Genomic DNA, 16,382 nt, shown 5'->3' with positions numbered 1-16,382 from the left:
TGAAGCTTTAATGTAAACTTAATCACATAGTTGCCATAGTTATTATGCTGTCCTCCCACACTAAACAATAGCTGAATTAATTATAGGGGTCTTCTTAAGTGAATGTGCGATAGCAAGAGGAATTCATGAATAAATATGATTACGACTTCGTATGTTCTTTGTTAACCATTAAAAAAAGGCATTCAGATTTTATGGCGTGTTTCGTTATAGTTATAGGGTGTTGGATGAGATTGGGCTGTTTCCCACAGATGCCCTCCATTATTTTTATTTCTTTACTAATCATCTCAACTGTCTTGGCTTTTCAAACTTTGCGCTGGCATTTTGAAAAGTGGCACACCTGCTAAGTTTGAGACACCCCGGGGAAATAAGTTAGCCGGGAGTGCACAACATGAGCGTGTGCCTGGGATGTGTCAGCCTCAACCTGCACAACCATATGGCTCCACGTCACAACTCACAGCCGAAGGCAGCCTAGGAAAATGGAGCGAAGGGAGCTACAGTGTGAGCCAAGTGTTTTGCCCCACTGGAATAGGACGGAATAAGATATAGGTTAGATCTCTTGAGCATTGGGTCAATGGGGTTGTCGAGAAATGTTCACTGTGACGTTATTATGCAGTGAAATCAACTTTAACGCAATGGCTGCCCCCCTTCAGTCAAAATGGATTGGACGTATTGCACCGTCAGTGGCACTGAAACATGAGCATTTATAGCTAGTTCTCCCAGTTTAAATAAATTTTCTAAACCATGTCCTGTTCAACTGCTTGACACAGAGAATGGGAATCTGAGTGTCCTATTGGTCTGAACAGTTTTAATGTATCACATGGGAGTATTATATGCAGTACTTCCATTGTGATTATTCATTGTGTTTCGTCTATTAGGAAATAGAAAAGGAGAGGGAGACAGAAGAGAAAAACAAACAACAACAAGAAATACATCCGACGCCTAAACTAACTATGAATATTGTAGTGGTATGTGGGGGGCCTGATGACCGAGGAGAAATGGGGGGTCAGAAAGAGATGTGATTAGGTGGGATGGAGCGGAAATAAATCAGCAATGTGAGGTACAGAACCCAGTGTTATGTGAATCGCTTGTAAGTGTGGATATGTTGACATTCTATTCTATGCTGCCTGATCGCTAATCCTCTCTCTACTTGAGTGTCAGTAATTGCACCCAGTCAATCGGGGGGGGGGGGGGGGGGGGGGAATTTGGACATCTGTCAGTGGCAGGCAATGAGTTAATAAATCTTAATGCTTGAATTTATATTTAGCAAATATAAAAAGCAATTGGGGAATACATAAGTACACAGTGATTTTTTTTTTTTTTTTGTGAAATACCAAATTAGAGAAAAGTATTTTTCACAAATAGAAAAAATGGGTGCATTTCTATTTATTCATTTTCTTTATATTGTGTTTGTGAACTTTTTATGAATTCTTTTATATTAAAAAAAATAATACAGTAACGAATAATAAATCATTTAAAAATATTAATAATTACTGTATATATGTATATACAGTGGTACTTCTACTTATGATATTATTTGTCTCGTAACCCAAAAATTTCGTAAATAGAGACACGTTTTCCATTTAAATGCCCTAATCTGTTCCAAACACTACTGACACACCACATTACATTTTATAATTTGGGTAAAAATAGAAGATGTATGCAATGGAACAAAATCCAAAGAAAAAAATATAGCTTACATTTCGGGTGAGGCAATGTCCTCTTTCACGAGATCGATGGTGACTATCGCCTATCTCACTCTTCATGACAAAAAAACATGGAGACCAACTGTATACTCTAATGTGCTACTAATGTAATGAACTGACAAAAACGTGAGACTTCCAGTCTTTTGGCTCAGACGTCGAACCGAGATAACAACTCCTGTCGCACCAGTACTGCAACACACAAATTGAAATGTCATCAACAATACGCCAATAGGAGAGCAGGAGGATATGATGGGAAATATTATGACCAACATGGCTGCAGGATCTTATGGTGTGACATTTAAAAGATGAAAGCAGGAAGTAAATACATCTCCTTTACGGTATTGTATTTTTTGCTTCTCGTAACCTGAATTTTTTTTCTTAACAAGAGGCAATATTTTCCCGTTTAAACGTTTCATAACGTTTGTAGAGATGTTCATAAGTAGAGGTACCACTGTATAAAAAAACCTCTTCCATCACACCCCCTATCTGCCCTGGTAGGGTGGGTGGCTGTTCATCTCAAGCTCGGGTCCTCTACCAGAGGCCAGGGAGCTTGATGGTCCTGCGCAGTAGGTTTGCTGTTCCTTGGACTTCACTCTTCTGCACGCATTGCCCAATTAAGTGTGGAAATGCAGGCCTTAATTTGAGGATTGAGTTTATAAAGTTTGTATAGTATGCTTCACTTTTTTTAAGGAACCAAAAGTAATTGGACATGCTCAATTGGATTCATGTCAGGGGATTTGTCTATAGCATCTAATTCCTTTTCTTTGCCACAAAAACAAAATGGATTGCATGTCTAATGCCATCATTTGGCAGCCAATGAGTGAAATGACGACCTTATAAAGGGTTAAAACCCATCTTGTCTCATTCTCGCGACCCAAATTTACTGTATATTCTAACAGTATGTAATTTTTCCCAACGTCATTGTTTTCGATCTTTCTGTGTCTTTCAGCTCCCTCCCCTGTGTCATCCATTCACGTCACCGACGTGACGAGGCATACACTGTCATTGTCATGGCAACAGCCAGATCAACCCAATGGGGTCATCCTAGAATATGAGGTCAAGTTTTATGAGAAGGTGAACGTCCCACTGGTTAATGGAGCCCAGTCTGGAATGCCAATATTTTGTTAGACAGACTTGTTGTCAAGCATACTCAAAGGACGCTGCTTCTGTCATCAGGATCAGAGGGAGAGGTCGTACCGCATAATGAGGACGTTTTCCCGAAGCGTGGAAGTCACGGGACTCAACCCGCTCACCGTCTACGTGTTTCACGTGCGGGCTCGCACCGCCGCCGGATATGGAGAGTTTAGTACTCCGTTTGAATTTGCCACCAATTCAGGTACACTAAAATGAAGTTCTGTTGGTATGTTTTGTTTGTGTTTTGAGTGAGGAATCATGCATTATGTTATATGTTTCCTGTTAGATCCCTTCCCTCTGATTGGAGAAGGCGTCAACTCTGCCTTCCTCTTGCTGTCCGTGAGCGGTGTTGGAATTCTTTTGCTTATATCTGCAGCCATTTTCATTATTAGTCGCAGGTAATTACGCACACAAACATCCGTACACACTACATGCAGCATGAATTTTACCTCTGTACTGTATACTCACCTGCCACAATGTTGTACAGAATATACGAGATCCCATATAAGGACAAAATATTACAGACAGCTTATACTTTTTGTAATATTTTGTTCTTGGATTCAAAATATTACAAACAGATTATACTTCTAGGGCTGTTCGGTCCCTGTACGACCGGTGTCAGAGTTTGGTTCACATTGCCGGTAGTAAGTCGAATTCGTTCCCAGTGAGGGTTGGACACTGCCAAGGTTGCCCGTTGTCACCAATTCTGTTCATAACTTTTATGGACAGGATTTCTAGGTGCAGCCGAGGCATTGAGGGGGTCCGGTTTGGTGGCCTCTGGCATTGCATGTCTGCTTTTTGCAGATGATGTGGTGCTGTTGGATTAATCAAGCTGTGATCTCCAACTGCTCTCACTTGAGCAGTTTGCAGCAGAGTGTGATGCGTTTGGGATGAAGATCAGCACCTCTAAATCAGAGAGCATGGTCCTCAGTCGGAAAGAGGTGGTGTGCCCTCGGGGATGAAAGGTCTTGTTCACGAGTGATGGTAGGAGGGAGCGGGAGATCAACAGGCGGATTAGTGCAGCGTTTGCAGTGATGCGAACTCTGTACCGGTCCGTTGTGGTGAAAACGGAGCTAAGCCGAAAGGGGCAGCGCTCAATTTACCATTCAATCTACGTTCCTACCCTCACCAAGCTGTGGGTCGTGACCGAAAGAACAAGATCCCGGATACAAGCCGCCGAAATGAGTTTCCTGCGCAGGCTGTCTGTGCTCTCTCTAAGAGATAGGGTGAGAGGCTCGGTCATCCGGGAGGGACTCAGGGTTGGATGGATGGATGGATGGATGGATGGATGGATGGATGGATGGATGGATGGATGGATGGATGGATGGATGGATGGATGGATGGATGGATGGATGGATGGATGGATGGATGGATGGATGGATGGATGGATGGATGGATGGATGGATGGATGGATGGATGGATGGATGGATGGATAGGTGGGTGGGGGCGTGGATGGATGGATGGATGGATGGATGGATGGATGGATGGATGGATGGATAGGTGGGTGGGGGCGTGGATGGATGGATGGATGGATGGATGGATGGATGGATGGATGGATGGATGGATGGATGGATGGATGGATAGGTGGGTGGGGGCGTGGGTGGGTGGTGGGATGGATGGATGGATGGATGGATGGATGGATGGATGGATGGATGGATGGATGGATGGATGGATGGATGGATGGATGGATGGATGGATGGATGGATGGATGGATGGATGGATGGATGGATGGATGGATGGATGGATGGATGGATGGATGGATGGATGGATGGATGGATGGATGGATGGATGGATGGGCTTATATTTCTAGTCATGCTTCAGTTTCACAATCAACATTCCCTGGTTAGCAACATCTTGGATGATCTAGCTATCTATCAATCTAGCTAGACAGCCATCTAGCTAGCTAGTAGACATGTCCTAAAACAGATTTCCTACCCTTACTTCTGTTGTGAGTGAGTTTATCACTAGGGGACCTCGAATCCATTTGAAGTGGAAGGGTGGAAGCGAATGAATATTCATTCGTTCATCTATCGCCCTCAATAGAAGCCGATTAGTTAATTTGATTTAATTAATTTGTTGATTTGTTTCCGGACTTTCATTGCTGGAAATACTAATATACCAATGTTACTGTATGGTTAATGTAAAAACAGCTCATTTTTAAAGCAACCCTGGCTCGTCTATCACTACCGGCTATTAATGGCAGTTAATTATCCCTAAAAATAAAAATGCCACATTTTCCTTGCAAAGGCCAGCTTTTTAAATCAAATCTGGACATCTCATCAAATGATGCAGGTGTGCCTAATGAAGCGCCTATTGAGCGTATACTTAATGCATAATGCATTTGCCTTAAAGACAGCCACCATCATTAAGAGAGATGCCCACGGTAGCAGCACTACGTCTGTGTGTGTGTTACCTGCATCTTTTTAAAGGGGATTAGAGTGGAGACAGTGCTAATCCCTTTGTCCCTGACTTGTCATCACTGTCTCTTCCACTGTGTGTGTTCGTCCCTCACACGCACATGCACACAAAGCAGTAGCAGGTGCGCACAGATGCACATTAGACACACCTGTTCCTGTTCATCCACAAAGGTTTTTTGGACACTTTCTTTGTCTAGTGGAAAACACCTTTTATCTCACTCTACCTGATGTCAACCCCCCTCATCGCCATTCTCCTCCCACTAGTTCACAAAAGCTTTCATGTGCTCACACCACATCCTTTCTCCTTTTTTTCTCATTGTCATCACTTTTAGGTACAGGTATATACATGCAGGAAGGATAATGTTTTCAATGTGCTGTGTTAAATATAATTATCTTTTGTGGTCAGGAGGAACAAGTACAGTAAAACCAAGCAAGACTCAGAGGAGGAGAAACATCTTAATCCGGGTAGGCTTCACACACAACTTAATGCAGATTGATACTAGCTAATAGACTGGCAAGCCAGCCTGACTTTTGCTTGGTAAAATATACACAGCAAGTCAGCCTTTTCTTCTGTGGTTTGGGTTGAATTTAAAATGTATCTTTGGTGTGGCTAAAAAGCATAAACTGAATCTGAAAGACGCACAGAAGCACAGATGTGACGTAAACAATTCGACTCACGCTGTCGATTCTGGTCAATTTGGTGTTCTCAAACAATCATAGTATGCAATCACGATACGCTTTTGTGTGAAAAATCTAATCTGTTTTGAAGAGAAAAAATGCCAAAAGTCTGTTGGAAAGATTCACAGACTTCAATGCAAATTCAAACAATGACAGAACGGGGGAAAATAAGTGAGTGAACCTTCTGCCTACGGAGACTTAAAGAGGAATTGAAATCAATTTTTACCAAACATTTTAAGTCAGTCGTGTGCCCAATCACTGATTAGTGTTCTAAAGCTGCCCTGCCCTGCCTATAAAACACACACCTGGAAAGAAATGTTTTGATGAGAGGCATTGTCTGATGTGCATCATGGCTCGGTCAAAAGAGCTGTCTGAAGACCTGCGATCAAGGATTGTTGATTTGTATAAAACTGGGAAAGGATACAAAACCATCTCTAAAAGTCTGGATGTTCATCAATCAACAGTCAGAGAAGTTGGCTACAAATGGAGAGAGTTTGCCACTGTTGCTTCTCTCACCAAAGATGACGTCAAGAGTTCAGCGCAGAATACTCAAAGAGGTAAAAAAGAAGAGTGTCTGCTAAAGACTTACAGAAATCACTGACACAGTCCAATATCGCTGTGCACACATCAACTATATGTAAAACTATGGCCAAGAATGGTGTTCATGGGAGGACTTCACGGAGGAAGCCACTGCTGTCTAAAAAAACAAAAAAATGTGTTTAATGTTCGTAAAAAGGCACTTGGAAACTCCACAACCAAAGTTGAATTGTTTGGGAGTAACACACATTGTCATGTATGGAGGCAAAATGGAACAGCTCACCAACATCAACCACCGTGAAGCATGGTGGAGGGAGCATTATGATTTGTGGCTGTTTTGTTGCCTCAGGGCCTGGACAACTTTATTAGAATCATTATTAGAAGAATGAATTCAAATGTTTATCAGGATGTTTTGCAGGAAAACCATAATCCATTCGTCAGACAGTTGAAGCTCAAAAGAGGATGGATGCTGCAACAAGACAATGATCCAAAACACAGAAGTAAATCAACTTAAAAATTATTTCAGAAGAACAAAACTAACGTTCTGGAGTGGCCATGTCAAAGTCTAGACATGAACCCCATTGAGATGCTGTAGCATGACCTAAAGACAGTGATTCATGCTAGACATTAGTGGTGTCAACAATAATCGATGCGGCGATGCATCCCGATGCGGGGCATGGACGATTCGATTCGATGCGGGCAACAAGCCAAATCGATTCAGCGCATTTTAAAATATATAAGTACGTTCAAAAATCTTCCCTGTGCAATTCCGGTGATGCAATGGATTTGGTTTCCCCATTTGTATTATTATTGTCATGTTTCATTTTTTACACACTGCATAACTCTGGTCAAGTTTCCCACCAACCTCATAGAAGCCAAAATGTCTCCAGATGTCAGCTTTCAATGTCTTAGGTGCATTAAGAATCTTTCTTGCTCCCTCTTTCTCCGCTTCAGCCATTGTTATGTTATGTCCTATCTCTTAGAGGTTAGAGCTTGTGCCCGATTTCGGGTTCGGGCCCAAAATGTTAAGCATTCACGTTCGGGTCGGGTCGGGCCGCCCTGCGCCGGACTAATAAAAAAAAAAATGGGATAAAACCAAGAGCAGGCTGTCTGTATTGTGCATTTGCTTGTGCACTCACAAGAAGCAGTGGCGCTGCCCGTTTTTTCTTCTCCTCCGCTGTGGCGCTTGCGATTCGTTACGAAAGACACTTTTATTTATGCACACAAAGGCAACACAAATGTGATCCTTTTAAATCCTCTCCTCTGCATGTCTGCAAACTCGTTTTTTTTTTTTTTTTTTTTTTTATATTAAACTTTCCCAACGTTATTTCGTTGTGAAAATTATTTTATAATTATCACAAAAATATGTAGACTATTTAAACATTAAGAAAACTTGCGTTTTTTTTCTGCCAACTGAGAATTCGTTACGACTTTTATTTATGCACACAAAGGCAACACAAATATGATCCTTTTGAATCCTCTCCTCTGTGTGTCTGCAAACTCCTTTTTTTTTTTTTTTATTTTATATTAAACTTTCCCAACGTTATTTCGTTGTGTAAATGATTTTATAATTATCACAAAAATATGTAGACTATTTAAACATTAAGAAAACTTGCGTTTTTTTTTTTTCTGCCAACTGAGAATTCGTTACGAAAGACACTTTTTTATGCACACAAAGGCAACACAAATGTGATCCTTTTGAATCCTCTCCTCTGTGTGTTTGCAAAATCGGATGTTTTTTTTTTAATATTAAACTTTCCCAGCGTTATTTCGTTAACGCGTTGCTTCTATAATGATCACAAAAATATGTAGAGTATTTAAACATTAAGAAACATGCGTTTTTTCTGCCATCTCGAAGAAATGAAAATAAATTGCTGCTGCTGCGTTTTTGTTTTTTTTTCGCGTCACTCCAAGCCGGGTCGGGCTTCAGTACCAGCGGGCCGTGTCGGGTCGGGCTGGATTTTTTAGGCCCCATCTAACGTCTACTATCTCTCTGCTCTCTCAATTGCAAAAAAATGATATTTCCTCATGTTGAAACAGATTGTTATGGCTGCTAAAATGCTGCTGCACTTCATTTTAATTCATTATTTTTTATTGTTATGTGGTACTTACTAATTGCATTTCTAAGTTGATTGCACATATTTAGTGGGCTAGGCCTACATTTTACTTTTGTTCTACATTGCAATTTAGTTGGATGTTTTGTTTGCAACTGAACTGATCCCTGGATTGATATTGCGATAAAGATGCTGCTGCACTACAATATCTTCTTTGTCGCTTTCTTTAATATTTACGTGAATATTTTTATCGATGGATGGTTGTGACTAAAATACAGTGACTGCTATTACTGATTTTGCACAGGAGTTCAGATGTTGCATTGTGTGAAAGGCTGCTACTGTGTGTAAAAAAAAGAGAAAGCCCTGGTCTCATTCAAATCACCAATTAAATGCTGTGATCAGTTTTTTGTTTTTTTAAAAGAAATATATATCTAAAAGTATTTTCATTTGACTTCAACCAGGAGTGACACAAGAGCCAACAAAAAGTTGTTTAATGTCTGACCGCTTGTGTTGCCTCATGATTCACGAAAAATATGCTTTGCTTTAGAATTTTAATGCATCCCAGGCTTTAAGGCATCACAATGCATTGCCGAATCGAACCGAATCGAATCGTGACCCTCTTAATCGAATCGAATCGAATTGAATCGAATCGTGGCCCTCCGAATCGTAATCAAATTGAATCGTGAGGGCAGTACCGATGCACACCTCTACTAGACATCCCAAGAATCTGACTGAACTACAGCAGCTTTGTAGAGAAGAATGGGCCAAGATTAGTCCTGATCGATGTGCCAGACTAATCTGCAACTACAGGAAGCGTCTGATTGAAGTTGTTGCTGCCAAAGGGGGGGGGCACAAAATATTAAATGTGAAGGTTCACTTACTTATTTTTCCCCCTTCTGTCATTGTTTGCATACTATCCTCATTAAAGTATGATAATCTATAAATATCTGGGTGGTTTTAGTTAAAGTAGACACTGTTTTTTCATCTGTGTAATTTTGACAAAGATCAGATCACATTTGATTGATGGCGATTTTATGCAGAAATGTGAGAAATTCCAAAAGGTTCAGATACTTTTTCATACCACTGTAGTAGAGGGTAAGCCTAGTCCGCTTTCTTGCAGCTGACAGTGTTAAAAAAAAAAAAAAAAAAAAAAAAACGTAAGTCACAGGTCAAAACAATGAAAAATAGTACTTCATATAGTCTGGAAAATACAGTGCGGTGGTACCTCGGCATTCGATCCTTTCGACATCCGACGTGAAGTTTGACTCGACATATGACGACATGCTCAAAATACGATGATTTATGACAGTGTTGCAATTTCATTGTTTTTCCCCATTGGCGCACGGGGGATTTTTTTGTGAGAGCACTAAAACATGGGTCCCAAGAAGGTTAGAGCAGGTGGTGAAAACAGGAAAGGGGTGATGCTTACCTTTGAAATTAAGATGGAAATGATAGAAAAACATGAGCGCTGTGTGTGCGTCAGTGAAGTGGCTCGACAGTACTGCCAGAATATGTCTACAATCTCGATGGTCCTCCTCCGATCTCCGTTCGCCAGTCTTTATAAGTTAAGGTGACAATTATTATTATTTTGACATGGACAAGTAAGTCGCCAGGTTCGTCTTCTATTTAATCATTTATTTCAGGACCTGTGCAACACAACACAGCTATTGTCCGCCGTAGCCGACCACAACAACAACAGGAAAAGAGAAAGTAAACACTCTTCCGCACCTCTCTCACTTTGTCGTCAGTCACACGGTACGTTCAGGGACAACATGCAAAATACAACCGCCACATTAGAACCCGATTCGTTACATAATAATAATTATTATTATTATTAATCCAATTTGTATTTATAATATATTTGTTTTACAACGTGTAATTGCTATTTGTAATTGTACCAGCAGTGTTTATTAAGGATTTAGCGTAGGTTGTAAGGAATTAATTGAATTGTAATCTATTCTTATGGTAAAATCCCGCTCGACATACGACCATTTCCACTTACAAACCAGGTCTGTAATGAATTAAATTCCTATGTATAGGTACCACTGTACTTCAAACTGTTATCCTACCAACACATTTACATAATATGTAGCTGTTACACAACTCTTATCACTCATCCTCCTCTGCATCTCTTCGAGGGTTGAAAAATTCTGCCAGTTCTAAGACCGGTCTTGGCAGTTACAGCACTGGGGAAGGAAAAAAAAACCAAAAAAAAAACAATAGAACTAGAGGACCACACTAAGACAGTAGACCTACACCAAAAATTCCTTTTCTGACCTTTGACCCCATGGCCCAAAAATAATAATCACCTCATCCATTTCATTTTAAAAATATTATCCTACATGTTTGACAGAAATCCCTTTATGCGTTCTTGAGTTATCTAGAACACAAACATAATACGTAGGTTTCCACTACAGGTCCAGGAATATTGAGATGCACATTTACAAAACCATGGAGATTCCAGGAGAGTGGTCTATTTGGAATAGATGTTGAGACAACAAAAAGTTCATATTTTTGCTTAAATTTGTTTGGTTTTTTTTTTTACACTCAAGTTAATGTCTAAACCCTTCCTCCCTAATCCTAGGAGTAAAGATCTACGTGGACCCGTTCACCTACGAGGACCCCGATCAAGCCATCCATGAGTTTGCCAAGGAGATTGACGTGAGCTGCATTCACATCGAGAGAGTAATCGGCATGGGTGAGCCCTCTAATACTCAGCGTCCACCTGCATACCTGGCACTGACCTTGCCGTTTGTCGTGCAGGAGAGTTTGGCGAGGTGTGCAGCGGCCGCTTACGTGTGCAGGGGAAGCGAGAAGTCTACGTTGCCATTAAAAGCCTGAAGGCAGGATATTCGGACAAACAGAGGCGGGACTTCTTGTCCGAGGCGTCCATCATGGGGCAGTTTGACCACCCCAATATCATTAGGCTGGAGGGGGTTGTTACCAGATGTGAGTTAATAATTTGGAGATGAACAAAAATTTTAAGAAATTGGCCACCGTTGACAGTGATAGATGTCCTATTCATTTGGACTGGAAGGGTTGGCAGCAATCAAACGACCTTGGCAGGAAATGAGTCAATTCCACCACTGTAGTTATCAGAGCTTAAACATGCATCGATTCCCATTTCATTTTTCATCAATTTTTCTAGATCAGAATCAACTTGTTTCTACCAATGTGTCCAATTTGTATTTCCCAAAACATGTATGTACTTGTTGAATAATCCATTTTAAGATGTAATCATCATTACTAGTTTTACTGAGACCATTACAAATACCAATTCCATCAGTCGGATGTGTGGTGTCTGCAATGCCGATACTTGCCGATATCACTTTTGTTGTTGTTGTTGTTTTCAAATGGTCTATAGCTGGTTTATTTATTTATTTATTTATTTATTTATTTATTTTAAACCTGTCCTGTTCACTGCTTACCACGGAGAATGGAGATCTGAGTGTCTGATTGGTCTGAACAGTTTCAATGTATCACATGGGAGTATGACATACATCCATTGTGATCATTCAACGTACCTCGTTTATTAGGAGAAAGCAACGAAGAGTAAGGGATTATGGAAGAGCAAAAGAATAGAGGGAGAGAGAGAGAGATACAGAAAAAGCATAAACAACAACAAGAAATACATTAAACGCCTACTCTAATTAGCTATGAATATGTTAGAGCTATTGTTAGCTAGTTGGATTTCTGGTTGCCACTAAGTGGGAGGCCTGATAATCAAGGAAGGGGGGGGGGGGGTCTGGGAGATAAGTGATTGGGAGGGGTGAAGAGTACGTAAATCAGCCATGTGATCTAGAACCCAGTACTTGTGTGAGTCCCTTGCTAATGTGAGTATGTTGGCATCCTATTCTATGCTGTCTCATCACTAATCCTGACACTATAGCTGGTTTAGCTCAGACCAACCAATCAGAGGCAGAATCTCAAATCTGATTGGTTCAAATCTGATGGTTTTAGGTAGGATAAAATGACATATACTGGAATGTGGTTGGACAGAAAACAAAACTGTCACCCACATGCATGCTGCCAAGAGAAATGCTATGAAAGAAAATGTAATTTTAATAATCAAGGTCTACCAATGACTTCTTTTGTGTTCAGGTAAACCACTGATGATCATAACGGAATACATGGAGAATGGATCACTGGACGCTTTTCTTCGGGTACATCTTACTCTCTTGATGTGGTCCTTCTGTTAATTTGCTCTTGAAATCTTGATCCTGATTGGTTCCTGTCATGGTTTAGAAACATGACGGCCAGTTCACTGTTATCCAGCTGGTGGGAATGTTGCGTGGCATCGCCTCAGGCATGAAGTACCTGTCAGACATGAGCTACGTTCACCGTGACCTCGCGGCTCGAAACATCCTGGTCAACAGCAACCTTGTGTGTAAGGTGTCCGACTTCGGTCTGAGTCGGGTTCTGGAGGATGACCCGGAAGCCGCGTACACCTCAAGGGTAAGACTGTGTACTTGTCACCTTTGGGAAATTTAGAGTCTTAACTATAATCAGAGCGCATGTTTTTGTAAGCAAAAACTTTTTATCACCTGCAGATTACTGCATAATTTCTCCGGATGTATATTTATTTCTGCACCCCGCTTCGTGAAATTTGGCAATAAAAAAATCAGTCCTGCTGAAATCTGCTTGAGACTTATGTTGGCATCACACACTGAGTTTCTTGGAGGAAGGCAAAAAACCACGCCAAATATGCAAGGAGGAAGAAACGCGAGCCAGAAGACGTATTTGAATTATGCTCAAAGATTGACTGTAAAAACCATGTTGTAGCGCCATTGATGGGGATAGGCGTCCAATCCATTTGGACTGGGAGTGCTGCCGATGATTGTTGCAGTTGTCAATTTATTAAATAGACATCAACCCCTTGATGCTTTAATTTACATTGAACAAATATACATCAAAAAGCATTGCAGGAATGAAAACAATAACTCATATATGGATATACAGTAGATATCCATATCAATATATATACAAATATAGATATGGAGAATGAAATTGAAAAAATAAAAAATATAGCTAAAAATGAAAAAGTGAAAATATTTTTTTATGTATAATAAATATATATATAAAAATATATAGAAGAAAGACTCATTAAAAAGATTCATAGTTAAATATATTATATGATTAAAACAAATAACAGGAATTTAACAATTAATTCTTTAGATTTTTAAATGTTTTATTTTGAAATATAATTTATAATTTTAAATATATATTTTGAAATTTATACATTTTTTATATTTTATAAATTTTTAGTTCTATGTTTCATTTTATTTAATTAATTATTTAATTAATTTCTTAATATTAGGGACCCAATCACGTGATTGGCAATCGGGCCGATCGTTATTTTTAAGAGGATCTGAATCGGGTGAAAAGGATTGAGTTTTTAATTTAAAAAATGTATTTGCTTTTCTGCTTCATGCTCGAACAGTTGCTCACTGTTAGAGTCCGCTTATGCGGAAACAAAGTTAGACCTCTAAACAGACTACAAACAAACTGAAGGATGTGTTCAGGGGTTTATTAATAAAGTGTATTACAACACCTGGGGAAATGCTAATATTCCATCATTTATTTATAAACGCATGCCTTTTGGATTCATATCATGCCACTTCGTGTAATTACACACATCGCAACACCAAGAAAATGATAGAAATTTGGATCGATTGTCAAGCTAAAACGACCGGCGCCCGAGATCCCGGGAAATCTAGTATATTGTGTGCGTGACGTCACAACTAGGAAACACCCGGCTCAGTGCTTAGTACTGAATGGCACTGATGATGGTGGACAATTTTGTTTCTAGTTGCAGCGACAAATCTGACGTAACGAACGTTCTACTAATGGTGACGAGGAGAGTTATGAACCTTTCTTTGGTGTTTTGGGTTATCAATTTGAGCCCAAACGAAAGCCAATGCAGCCTAATGAAACGATCATTGAGGGGAGCAATCACACTGGTGAAACACCGGCAACAGATCGTGTGGGAAACACTGAATGGTTTGTTTGGCATTTCTTTTTGTGAAGCTGATACATCTTGACCGCAAAATAAAGTAACGTATAGAATAATTATCATTTATTGTGCTATCATAGGTTTTCGCTCTGCCAACAGACATAAATATGAATGGGATTAGAGGATTTGTTGTATATATTTTATGAGCGATAATCTATACATGTATCCAGTCCTATATCCAATGCGTGATATGTTTTTTTTTATTATAAAAGAATACTCACTCTGGCCATTTCGAGCTTGGCTCATTGTCCTCTTTCTTGTTATCTCGGGACATTTAGGTGACTGCGCGTGTATGGTGGGCACCGCATCTGCTTTCAGCAGCAATTTCATAGCAAAACCTGATTTCATTTGTCCATAGTTTGAATAGCTTTCAGTTGTAAAATGCGCACCACACAAAACCGTGCCGGAGGCTGCAAAATTAGCCCTCTTTGCAAGGACGAACTTTACTCATTGTCTGGGTAGTCCAGCTCTTTTTCTCGCGTTCGAGAACTCATGGGTACTACATTGCGACAAATGGCTGTTTGTACACCACATAGCATGACAGGTTTGAACCATTTTAGCGATTTTTTTGCTAAAACACGAACACAACTCTCTCGTTGATAAACAACGATGGCACCTGCCTCGAAAAAAGCCCCATTCGGCTGTTTCCCGAATACTTTCGGAAATCTTCGTAATTTTCGATCTATTTTCGATAATTGCTCATGAATGTGATTTTTTTTTTTTTGTTAACTTTATTAATATTTGTTATCTTGCAACATAACAGTTCTATTGATATCTCACAGCCCCTTAGTATTATAATTCTCTTTAAATACAAAACAAACACGCGATCGCAGAATAGGGGAAATAACAAAACGGGTCCGTGACAGAAGGTCGACGGGGATAATTACTATGAATGTAAGGGTAAACCAAGGTGGTTGGCAGAAAGCCAATAAAACAACTAAAAATACACTCAAATACCTGCACAAGGTAGAGGAATTCAAAACGAAAACCGAAAGCGAAATTACAAAATGCAATGCGACTCGAAAGTACAAGGTGTTGAATGGTGTCCATCATGTTCATATCTCAGCAACCTTTACTTGAATCACTTATATTATCTTGTTCTATATTTTATTTCTATATCTAGTATTACTGTTTTAATACTATTTTCATTTACTTATGTATTCCTCCAATGCTTCATATATACAGTATTTGTTAAATGTACATTCAGACAGTAGGAAGGCTATTGATGTGTTTTCTTAGTTTGAGTATTTTAATTGCTAATATGCCAAATTTACTGTGTGGTTAATGTGAAAACAGTTCATTTTTAGAGTCTGTCAAGTAATTGGCAGGAAAATGAGTTAAAAGACTGAATTCCATTGAACCTGTATGATTTTGATGATTCCAGGAAACCCTTGGTACTTACCTTTCCCCTGGCGGGAAGATCCCCATCAGGTGGACGGCTCCAGAAGCCATCGCCTACAGAAAGTTCACCACAGCCAGTGACGTGTGGAGTTACGGCATTGTCATGTGGGAGGTGATTTCTTATGGCGAGAGGCCCTACTGGGACATGAACAACCAGGATGTGAGTATTTTTATCACCGCCGGGCTAAAAATATTATCGTACTATCACTATAACTTGTGAAAACCTTGAAACTGTAAACCTCACGGACATAAATATGTTATGTAACTATTCAAACAGTGGTTCCTTGAGATATGAGATCTTTTTTTAATTTGCGATATGGTCACTTTACAGTGGAGGAGAGCTCAACTCTTCAAAAAAGAAGATGGCATATAGTGAAAAGTTGTAAAAGTCTTACGAGGAGATGACTGTACAGTATTATTAAGTTCTATTTTCCAGATTGTAGAA

General features: G+C 39.8%; 1 protein-coding gene across 1 annotated transcript in view; it reads left to right on the top strand.

Annotated features, from left to right (window-relative positions):
• Nucleotides 1-16,382, top strand: part of LOC130929510 (ephrin type-A receptor 4-A-like) — a 106,883-nt gene that overhangs the window by 78,189 nt on the left and 12,312 nt on the right. Inside the window, exons 8-16 of the mRNA XM_057856679.1 lie at nt 2,653-2,777; nt 2,880-3,039; nt 3,124-3,235; nt 5,661-5,719; nt 11,108-11,221; nt 11,287-11,472; nt 12,625-12,686; nt 12,769-12,978; nt 15,921-16,097. Of these exons, the coding sequence (XP_057712662.1) occupies nt 2,653-2,777; nt 2,880-3,039; nt 3,124-3,235; nt 5,661-5,719; nt 11,108-11,221; nt 11,287-11,472; nt 12,625-12,686; nt 12,769-12,978; nt 15,921-16,097 (1,205 nt within the window). The remainder of the gene's footprint in view (nt 1-2,652; nt 2,778-2,879; nt 3,040-3,123; nt 3,236-5,660; nt 5,720-11,107; nt 11,222-11,286; nt 11,473-12,624; nt 12,687-12,768; nt 12,979-15,920; nt 16,098-16,382) is intronic.

Source organism: Corythoichthys intestinalis, chromosome 14 (genome assembly GCF_030265065.1).
Source record: "Corythoichthys intestinalis isolate RoL2023-P3 chromosome 14, ASM3026506v1, whole genome shotgun sequence".
Lineage (NCBI taxonomy): Eukaryota > Metazoa > Chordata > Actinopteri > Syngnathiformes > Syngnathidae > Corythoichthys > Corythoichthys intestinalis.
Note: the sequence above shows the minus strand (reverse complement) of the source record. Positions and strands in the feature narration are given on the sequence as shown.